Source organism: Rutidosis leptorrhynchoides, chromosome 2 (genome assembly GCF_046630445.1).
Source record: "Rutidosis leptorrhynchoides isolate AG116_Rl617_1_P2 chromosome 2, CSIRO_AGI_Rlap_v1, whole genome shotgun sequence".
In the NCBI taxonomy this organism is placed as follows: domain Eukaryota; kingdom Viridiplantae; phylum Streptophyta; class Magnoliopsida; order Asterales; family Asteraceae; genus Rutidosis; species Rutidosis leptorrhynchoides.
This window is the reverse complement of record NC_092334.1, coordinates 337409574-337421629: the sequence shown is the minus strand read 5'-3', so window position 1 is coordinate 337421629 and position 12056 is coordinate 337409574. Positions and strand designations below refer to the sequence as shown.

At 32.9% G+C, this 12056-nt stretch overlaps 1 protein-coding gene across 1 annotated transcript; it reads right to left on the bottom strand.

Moving 5' to 3' along the window:
- Nucleotides 1-5110: 5110 nt before the first annotated feature.
- Nucleotides 5111-5969, bottom strand: LOC139888854 (early nodulin-like protein 20). The gene is made up of 2 exons (XM_071871836.1): nucleotides 5780-5969; nucleotides 5111-5430 (listed from the first exon to the last, which is right to left on the bottom strand). Exons 1-2 carry the CDS (start codon nucleotides 5967-5969, stop codon nucleotides 5111-5113), a joined length of 510 nt encoding a protein of 169 aa, XP_071727937.1.
- Nucleotides 5970-12056: the final 6087 nt, after the last annotated feature.

The following is a 12056-nucleotide window of genomic DNA, read 5'->3' as shown; positions in this document are numbered from 1 at the left end:
TATGTAAAAACATAAAAAGCGCATGTATTCTCAGTCCCAAAAATAGTTAAAGTAAAAAGGGAGGCTATAACTCACAGTGAATGTGCGGTAAAATCGATACGAAAATGTAAGCAAGTAGTAAGTCGGTCCAAACAAGTAAGTTGGTCGATCCAAAAGGTTCGCAACCTAAGTCAATGGTTACTAAGTCAGTAAATTGTCCCCAAAAGTTTAGAAGTAAATAAGTTTAGTCTTAAGTATCATCATCATCATCATCATCATCATCATCATTCGTAAAAGCTAAAGTAAGTTTTCAACAAAAATAGAGATTGAAAAAATAGGCTGACTTCGGACAGCTGTTACGACCTCTATACAAATCAAAAAGACGCGTGGTAAGTGGCGAAGGCTCCGTATGTGAGTCCTCTAACCGCTATCCAATTTTCAGATCCTAACTCGATGTCGTTTGACCGTGGCGACGGTTCAAGCGCGAGTAGGTCAGAATTTTCAGCACGTCATTACAAAGGCGTAGTGATTTTCGGAAGGCTATAAATCATAAACCGTATATCGGATTTAGGTGAGTCCTAAACAAAAAGTCATCTACACGAAATGTAAACTATCTGAAAATCAGTTTTCCAGAAGTCCTAGGAGTCTGATCAAATCCCGAAAAACAGAAAACACGTGCTCCAGTGGGTTTCTTGGTGCTTGATGCTCATCACGGTTCTCATCCTTGATGCGTGTAAGCTTCAAGTGTAAACTCTTTGATGTTTTAGCATCACTTTGACCAATTTTCAACCATAAAAACACAACTAAGAGTAAAAGCTAACATTCTACAAGTTTTGAACATCAATGTTGTCTCTTTATTGCATAAACCCAATAAAGCTTCAACCTTTGTCCTTTTGACACAAGTTTATGCATCTTCATCATATGAGACGATGAAGACTTGATCTTTATCATCACAACAATCACAAAAAGGTTCCAAGTAAGTGAGATCTACAATGATAACTTAGATCTCAAGTATTAAGAAAACCCGAAGCTAGAAAGCTTGGATCTTTACAAGATCAATGAGACCATAAGCTAGAAAGCTAAGATCTAGTAAAAGTAATGAGACCATAAGCTAAAAAGCTAAGATCTTTGATAAAATAATGAGACCCTAAGATAAAAAGCTTGGATCTTTAATATTCTTAAAGATCCTTAAAGTAAAAGACTAGATCTTCAAGCAACATGAAGATCATAAACACAAGTTTTGATCTTTTTAACAAAATAAAGGAATCATAAGCTAGAAAACTTAGATCCAACAAAGTAATGAAGATTCATAGATAGAAAGCTTGAATCTTTCATGTTCTTGAAGGATTCAAACCAAAGTTTGAATCTACAAGATATAACAAGATCAAGAAGCTAAAAAGCTTTATCCTTGCATGATGTTGATGATGTCGAAAATGAGAAGAGAAGAAGAAGAAGAAGAAAATTTAAATCTTACACTTTTAAGAGTGAGAAAGGCTAGAGAGAGAATTAGAGAGTAAGTGTGTGTAAAATGTGAATGAGATAAAGTGTGAAATGGGTGAGATTTGCTTGGTATTTATAAGGTGGTGAGGTGGTGGTGACCATGGGTAAGGGGGGGGGGGGGGGGGAACAAGTGGGGGACAACTTTTGCTTAATTTTTGGTTAATGGTGGTCTAAAGTTGGTGCTTATGTTGGGATCTCATGCAACAATTGTGATTATGGTTAATAAAAATGCTAGTATGCTCCCTCTTATAAATGGGTATTTGTCTTACATTTATATGGGTCATAAACTTATTAAAATTGGGCTAATTAAATAGTCCATTAGCTAGAGTAGGGTGGGCTTGAGTCCAACAAGGTAGAAAGTCCAACAAGACTAACTAGTGAGAATAAGTAAATTACTAAGCGTAATTAAGCAACCAAAAGCCCAAGTAATTGTTATTAGAAAATAACAATTAGTTTTTCGTAATCGTAATATTTCAATTACGACAAAAGTTAAACGTGTACCAAAACACATAGCTCGTTCTCAACGTCAAGTGACACTAACGGTCATAAAAGCATTCGGGGATCAAGTTAAGTAACTAAGTACTTAATGGCACGTTGTATGGTATGAACGAAAGTAATTAATCATAAAATAAGATCCCAGAGCATAAACTAGCTCAGTAAGCATATATATGCAGATTCGTGAAAGTATAGAGCACAAAAATATAAGTCGAAAACGTCGGGTCGTTACAATTAACTTCCCATAAAAGGTACATTGTAATGTGACTAGAATGAATACGTTCAATTGTTTGACAGAAATTGGGCATATCGTGTTTTTTGTTTTGAAGGTCGTTTGCGAATTTGTAAAGATGGGTTTAATGGGAAAGCAAACATGAACATGTCAATGGTTAGTAATGACATTTTTTATACAAACTTATTGTTAGCTTTTATCTAGATTCTTATGTAGATATAAACCATTAATGGGTTGAAATTGCCACCTTAAACATCCATTTGTCTATACTTATTTCTAACTCATTACTCCTGACTTATTAGGCATTTTCAACTCTATCTTTTAGGTTTGCTTATCGGTAATGCTAATTTGGGGACACTTTGATTTGTGATAGTTAACAGAACTCTTTTAGGAGTAAGTAGTTGTTTGCAACCAAGATCACTCATGAGTTTGCTACTAAAACAATAGAAATTTTGTGGTCAACCCTTTCAAGTAAATGGGTCATAATTGGCTCACTGCTGTATCATGGGTTTATTACTCTCCGGGTTTTTTTTTTTATGTTTTGCTTTTCCGGATGTTACTTCCAATTGCATATGTTGTTTTCCCTTGTGTGTTAGATTATTGTTGCTTATGAGGTAATTATATGGTGTTTGATAGTAGTTGTTGTCATTATTTGTGTTGTTTTTCGCTATTTCAGGAAGGTATTTCAAATCATCAAACGTCGCTATCTTTACATCAACAGTACGTCAAGAGATTGGAAGCGCGAAATAATCTATGGGAAACAAGACCTAAGTTTAAGAATTAGACTTGCATTTATGGGTTTATTTGTTATCTTTTGCTCAACAACTATATAGCAATATTCTATGATTGTGTCTGTTACTGAAAACGACGCAAATAATATAATGTTTCACATTAAGTATTTTCTAATTAATGTTTGCTTAGTCCCATAAAGTAGCCCCGCGAATTCGCGGACATTAAGCTAGTTTTTATTTATACGAGTATTATATTAGTGGTATAAAAACAAAAAAAAATCGAAAATATGTATCCACTTTAAAGTATTGATGAGTAGCTTCTTTCTCTTTGTCTTTTACTCTTTCTCCTTTTGTTTACGTTTTATTAGATGAAGTGTGACATGCTCTTCCTTAAAATTAAAGTGACTGCCAAAAAAACTTGGACATGTGAATGAAACGTAAACAAGAAAACTCATTTTTAATGGTTCTGTTCTGTTTTACTCGCATACACTAAAACGTGAACTTTAGAAACGTGTCTAATTTGTATTAATTATTAAAATTATCTCACACAAACGTACTATCATGTGACAATTGCTTAAATATAACATTCATTAAATCACACCCCATACCATATGTAATGTCTAAGGTGGGGGATGATTCTCACACACACTTTTTTGATCCTCACACACCAATTTAAAGAAATGGAGTATCATTAGAAGAGTAAAAGGTTAAAATAGGTGTGTGAGGATCAAAAAGGGTGTGTTAGAATCATCCCCCAAAGTCTAAATTTACATATTAACTAATATACAAAAGTTATAAATAGTATCAGGGTCATTTTCGATTTTTCACCTTCTGATAGGAATTTGTGGAGGAGTAGAATTAGAATAGATGACTAGGCTTTACATTTTGTTTATTTTTTTATATATTTATATTATATTTCCTGCCTACTTGCTTGTGTGTCTTATCGTATTGGCTGTACTTGTTTTACGGTTATATTATATATCTATACTTATTGTAGCATTTTCAGAGGATTTATTGCACTATATGGTTACATGTTTGTATTACATTATATAGCAATTAAAATTAATTTATACATACTTACATATCACATGCTTTTATGCTATCATTGTATGCTTATTTGTCTATGTTTACATTGTAAACCATCTATTTTATACTGCATAGTATACCTACATGCTTCTTACCAACATGTTTTCGTATACTTATTGTACTTACATGACTGGTTATACTTGCATATTTGACACGCACATATTTTAATTATATGTTATATTACATTATTTTGTTACATGCTTTATTTACCTATACATATCGTATTGATATATACTTTATTCATGGTAAAGTTTATTTTTTATCTACTTTACTTGTATACTTTTACTGCACATATTGGAATTCATGGTTCTTTATGGTCGGAGGTCCCTAGGAAGCAGCCTCTCTGCTCTACAGAATAGGGAGGGATGACTTCCTCTACCTGGGGACCGATAGGTATCCGTGGGTGGAGGAATGACTTCCCTTTTACTTTAGGGTAGAGGAAAGGACTGTCTACATCTAACCTCCCCCATACTCCACTCTAGTGGAATTGGGTATTGTTGTTGTTGTTGTTGTTGTTGTTTTTTTAATTTAAACTAACTTTCATTTTACCAACAAAAGATTCAAATCGACCCCCCAAACAGGGGGGTAAAGTGTCAAATAACCATTTTCATAAAAAATCTTAAATAAATTTCACCCAAATATTTAACGGGTCATATCTTCTCGCTCGCAACGAGTTAAATTTTTCCGACACCATCGTTAAACTCGAAATAATTTTAGGAACACAATGTCACTAGCTATACGCAAAACGGACGCTTTTTAAAAAATGCTAAATATTTGGGGTACTTTTCATACACGTTGATTTTGCGTTAAATTTTTAAAAGTCAGACAATTCCATAGCGAAACGCGGAGATGCACATATATTGTTTATTTAAAATAACATTTAAATCTCTCACGGGTTATACCTTTTAGTTCGACTCGAGTTGCGCTTCAACGACATCATCGTTAGCTACAAAATAATTTTACTAAACGCAATAAAATACATTAAAAATCGAACCCCGGCACGAAGCGAGGGTTCAATAACTAGTTAGTAACAAATTTTACCAACAAAAGTATCGTTAACTTCTAACTAAACCACTCAAATCCTTCTTCAATTTTTGAGGAAAACAGCCCAGATAGATATCACGACCAATGAGACGAGTAAGTTGATTTTGGTTACTGTACAACCACTCGGAACTGGTGCAGGTTGAGGAGCAGCAACGAATTCAACAACATTAACCGCCACTTTCATTCCGTTATAACAATAACCTCCACTTGAAAGGAAGTAGTACGGCTTTGGTCGAATAAGTTCAAACACATCGCGTCCTGCACCTCGTGTTATATTGTAAATGAACCCTTGATCAGTACAGTTTTCGTAGCTAGTTTGGTTCACTTGCAACACGTTGAACAAGTGCTTGTCGTACATGAAATCTGCCGATATTTTAAATATATAGCCAAAACACTTTCTTAAATAGATATAATAAAAGATAATGAATAAAATAAATAATTTTGCTAGGGTAGTTTTTTGAAACGTTATAACAAATAACTAAAATTTTGTTGTTAATCCTGAAAATTTTTGATAATGCTACATGTTAGTACTAATTAATAATAATTCACTAGAGTTTTTGATAAATCAACCCTTTATGTACGACTTTGTTTTGTATAGTATAAACTTTTAATGCACGAGTTTGATAAAATAATCGAAAAATTTGGTGAAAATATCAACACCCTTAACCCTTGTACAAAAGGGTGTACGTAAATAAGAGACATAGATACTTACAAAGCCATTCGCCGACATAAAATGTCTCATGAAGTGACCAATTCGTGTAGTTAACATTCGGTTGCCATCTATCTTTCCCACCAACGAGATGTCGGACCGGATCTCTACACATCACACATGTTAGCATAGTGGCGATCGCAATCGCAACTGTTGCCGTCTTCGGCCGTACAATGTATCTTGAACTTCTCATTGTTAGAAAAGTAAGAAGTTAGTTAAGAGTGAGAGGATTTTAATAAGCTCCTGAAATATATTGGAATAAAAAGGTTTAGGAAATAAAGGTAACGTGATAGGAGAATGGACCATAGGTTCATGTTAGCGATAAATGCGCATAACAGAATTCAGTATATTTCACTCATGCTATGTTGCTACAAAAATTGTGTTTTGACTATGGTACACTTTTCTGTTTTTTCAGTTTTGTATATAGAGGTTTTGGTGTGATAAAGTACGTGTACTTCAAACATTAAAAAGAAGGAAAATATGATTCTCGGCGATTTCTAACCGACAAGTTATTCACATAAGACCAGTTGTAACGCGGCAACAAAAAAGCGTTAAATCCAAACTAGCCAATTTTAACGCTTCTAACACCTGTTATGTAGTGTTAGAAGTAACGCTAACAGAGCGTTAGTTTTGATTCTAACGGAAGCATTGGGAAACGTCTAAGTCACCTGACTGTGTGTGATTGGTTAGGCTATTAGCCGTTGAAAATTAAATGGATACTTTTTTTTATTTAAATTTGCAACAAATGATTCAACAAACTTTTTTAGGATTTTGCATTCAACTATGTATATGTATATGTATGTGTGTGTGTATATATATATATATATATATATATATATATATATATATATATATATATATATATATATATATGCTGATATAAATGTTTGATCAGTGTGTATTTGACACTTAAAGATCTTTGACTTGCTGAATCTTACTAGTCAACACATCCTCGTACTTTCTCCTCGGAACATTATCACATGCTTCTTGAGCAACAACACTCATGGGTGGTGGATTAGAAGCATCAGAGTTTTTCTTTGGTTTCTGCTTCTTTACTGCGTTCTCTTGAGCAGCTAACTCTTTATCCAAGGCAGCACTCAGCAGTATAGCAGCTTTTCTTGATAGTTGATCATCAAGTTCTCTTTGTTTTTGAACTTCTAATGCATGGGCAGCCATATACTCTTCCATGATTATGCCTAGTGAATGTGCCTTGTTGTAGGTCTCTCTATTCTCCTTTGTACTTAACCTTAAGTCATAGGTTTCAAGATACGGGCCAATGGACATACCTACCTTGGCAGTATTGATGTGATGTTCCTGCTCTAGAGGATGATAAGTTATTCGAATCCTCTGGATATTAGCTTATAGAGCCAGTTCCTTTCTATGCTACCATTCCTCAACAGAGATGTTAAGCCTTCGAGCTTCCCTTTCTTCATAGGAAAGAGTTGGAGGATTTGGAGATTTCTCAGGTTCATCATCTTCCCATACTACATGATTGTCATTTCTTTTGGGGGAAGATGGTAGTGGAGGTACAAAGATTACCTCTGGTTGATTTGTGTTGGAAGGACCTACTGGTTCCCCTTGTAGAAGGGTTTCCATCATCTTTTCAAGTTGTGCAGCAGTCTTTGGCTTAATTGTCATGGAAGGTTCAACTGCTTGATCACCAAAAATTAGAGTTGGTCCTGTAGCAGCACTTGAAAGCTCTTTTTGAATTACCAGCTCAACCAACAGTGCTGGGTATTCGACAATTCTTTCACCCAGCAGCACACTTCGTGTTAGGTCTTCTATTTAAACTTCTTGAGTTGTGTCTTGAAATTGCTCTTCCCAGTTTGATGGAGGTACATGAGCTTTAAATTTGTCACTGGGATGAAAATCATCTTGAGAATCAGATGAACTGCTTGGCTCAAAATCTTCATCACCTGCCTTAAAAAAGGGCTCTGATTTCAGTGATTGACTGTCTCTGGGCTTTGACCTAACTCTTTGTTTATCTAATGGTTCAGGGTTCAGGTGAATGGTTCTTGTTTTGGTACTGATTCTTTTGTTGCCATAAAGGTAGTAGACATTTGAGGCTCCCCCTCAGCAGATGAATATTAGTCTCTAATGGAATAGATTGACCAGCAGAGGACTGACTAGCCTCTACTTGCTACTGTTGTTGTTCTGTTGTTGATGCTGGTTCAGGTGAGGCAGTTTGTGAGGCAACATATTTAGAAAGAAAGTCTTTGAGTGCAGCTAACTTCTCTACATGTGACATATTTTGAAGCTTCAGATTAGTCTACACTTTCTCTTAAGTCATTTTTTTTTATTTTCTCATCTCTTTCGTCAAAGATCTTGGCTTTCTTCTTCTCCATTCTGATCAAAAAGTTGACATCTCTTTTCTTGATCCTTCTATCCTGCTGGCTTACGATATCCATAACTTCTTTATTCTGCCAGTGCTGCTCATTCAATTTACGATATCCATTCTGATCAAAAGGTTGACATCTCTTTTCTTGATCCTTTTATCCCGCTGCCTTACGATATCCATAACTTCTTTACTCTGCCACTGTAACACTCGCGTTTTGGGCCTAGTTGAAATGACCATTGTACCCTTGGGTATGGCGTAATTAGTGATTTTAATAATTATATGTTTATAATTATTTGGTTGTTTAGTTGAGACCAGTTTATGACAAGGGTCACAGAACAGGTTCATTTGTTTAATTTGAACTCCGTTAGGGTCGCCTAACGAAGTACGAAAGATATCAGATAACTGATAAATACCCGTGTATTACACAGTGTGGGAATTAAAACCCATTTATATGACTAGTGCAGTTCACTTCTTGCATTTTCTAGAAAATTCACCAAACACCTTGTCACGACCCGGAAAATTTCGACTAATTTTAAACCAAACTCTCGATACGATTTAATATTTTTTTTACACGATAAGCAAAGTCTGTACTATAAAGTCTCAAAAACATTGAACTGTGTTCATGTATACATTTGACCTTTGACTATCCCCGATGATTTACGAACGATTGTGTGTAAATAAATATGTAAATGAATATATATAAGTAAATGTAACTAAAGGTGTATATATTAATTTGAATTAATATTATTAAATCATTTGAATTAAATATATATATATATATATATATATATATATATATATATATATATATATAGTTATTATATTACTTTTATTATTATTATTAATGTTATTATAAATATAAATGTTATAGCAATTGTTATCATTATTATTAGCAATGATATATTATTATTACTATTATATTATAAATTTGTATTGTTAATAATTATATTAAGAGTGTTATTATTATAACTATACTTATTAGTAACATTTATTATAATCTATAAATATAAGAAATTATACGGATATATATAAATACTGATATACATCAAATATATATATAGTTAAATATTGATACAGTACATATAAATATATATATACACACTGTCATACAAATAAATATGTATATAACTACGGTACATAATTAAATAAATAGATAAGGATGTATTTTGTTTCCTATCATTTTCGATACTGCTTAATCTGTCTAATAATTTTAAAACACTCGAATCAATTAGCATCAACAAGGACAGAAGCAGTTAGCCATCGATTTCAATTCCATTTTTTTATTTTATTTTCCGTATTACTTGTGAACTCTGTCAACCATCTTTTACTATAAAACAATCACCTTCTTCAAACTCGTATGATATAGTTTAGTTGAAAAAACATCATTAGAACCACCATACTCACCACCATCTCAACTACAACCTATTTCCACCACTCTTACCACACCATCGTGAACAACCAATGAAGATCACTATCATAGCTTCATCACCACCGAAGTGTTTCACCACCTTTAACCACCACGACTACCATCAACACCACGATTCTCTCTCTTATCTCTCTCTACTACACCATATATCTCTCTATATTTTCTGTTTAATCATGTCAATCACCAACACCATAGATAAGCTTCTGCTACGTCTAGGATTCTGTTTCAATTAAGTAACCGAAACCCACTTCGTTCCTTCTATTTCTCTGAAAACCAAACATCTTATTTCCTTTTGCTTGTGATCGGTCACTATCACCCACGATCAACACAACTTGCATGCTCTTATACTATTTCTTGTTTTCGTTTCTTTTCTTTGATCGAATACCACGAAACCCAAACCCATTTAATTCTGTATCCGTAAACCACTACCACCTTTAGCTACTTTTTAATTATTGTGAACCATACACCACTACTGCAGTTATGATTAAGCGTTTCTATCCAACTACAACCGAACCACCATCATTTATTTTATTCTTCTGTTATGGTTTCAAAAACCTGCTTGTTGCTGTTTCTATACAGGTTTAACACCCGAAAACCACAAATCAAACCCAATTCGATCATAAGACTGCAGCTTATGAATATGTATATGTTTTAATCGTGAACCACTTCAACCATCTTCGTGATTCACCTCTTTGTTCCAATCGACACTCACCTGCAACTTTTCCGTTTTCATTGCTACTGTTGACAGAAAAAGTTAACATAAATAAAACCCACCTGCTCCTACTCAATATTATATTACCCCACGATACCATGTGCCTACTTTCTTTAACTATATCAAAGATTGCTATAAATAATGATACAAAGTTGGTGATGCTCGATAAAATATGGAAGGAAATAGAAAATGAAAAAGTGATTGCTTTTGTTTTAAATTATTTAGCATGTATCCAAATGTGGCAGACAACTTTAACAAAAGTTTACCCACTTGAATATTAAAAGAGTGAGGGAAATCGAATCTGGTTACAAGAGTTGTTTGTTGGTTATATTTTAATAAATCTTGTACATGTTAATAGATAAATCAGTGAGAAAATCGAACAAACTGGATCATTAATATTAGAATGCTGCACGTCAAATTTTAATTGGGCCAATATGTCTCATTTGGGCCGTAAGTTTTGGGTTATTGAGCCGAAATCTTCTTGGGTTGAATAAATAACAAATATCATAGGTAAATTGGGTGGCTAGATAGATGCTATTAAGATAAGGATTAATGACGTTATGTCGTGAAAGATGAGGATATAGGATTAGTAAGATGATGGTATATGGATAATGATAGATGTAAGTTATGAGGTTAATATGATAATGAGTTCTATGATAATGATAACGATGATGAAATGGTGTTGTTTATGACACGATGGAAATATACAACAATGAAGATGATTAAGATCATATTATGGTTATGATTATAATTATAATTATGAATAAGATAAAATCGAAGACGATGATGTTAGATGATTATGGACATGATCGTGGTTAAGGATGTCTTTGGGTTAGCGGGACGTAGCGGGTTCAAACCCGAACTTGGGCATTTTTTTTAAAGGATACTTCTTTGAGGTAGTTACTTATTTATTTAATTATTTCTGTATCTAATTATTATTATTATTATTATTATTATTATTATTATTATTATTATTATTATTATTATTATTATTATTATTATTATTATTATTATTATTATTATTATTATTATTATTATTAGCATTAAGTATTATTATTAATATTATTATTAGTATCACTTTTATTAAAAACTATCATTTTTATTAAAAGTATCATTTTTATTATTATCATTATTAGAAAATTTTCATTTTTATCAAAATTATTATTTTTATAACTATTATTATTATTATAGAATCAAACAACTTTTTATTTATTATTATCAATATTATTTAATCTTATAACCATTACTTATATAAAATTATACTTAATACATATAACAATTTAAAATCATTAATAATATATAAACTTGTTCGATTACGATTATATATTTTAATATATATAATTGATATAGGTTCGTGAATCCGAGGCCAACCCTATACTTGTTAAATGACGTTATATGTATTTTTGCTACAAAATACATTAGGTGAGTTTCATTTGCTCCCTTTTTAATTGCTTTTTGCAACATATATTTTTGGGCTCAGAATACATGCGCTGCTTTTATAAATGTTTATAAAATAGACACAAGTACTTAAAAATACATTCTACGTTGAGTTGTACCACTGGCATACTTCTCTGTAGCTTGGTAACTACTATTTACATGGGTATTGTAAACGCGAATCCTGTTGATAGATCTATCGGGCCTGACAACCCCAACCGGACTGGACGACCAGTATTCAACGGTAGCACAGTACTTCGTTTTGGTGACTACACTTGGTACGGTGTAGTGAGATTTCATAATAAAGGGAATATGCGACGTTGATTAAATGTTAAGTATGGTTACCAAGTGCTCAACCACTTAGAATATT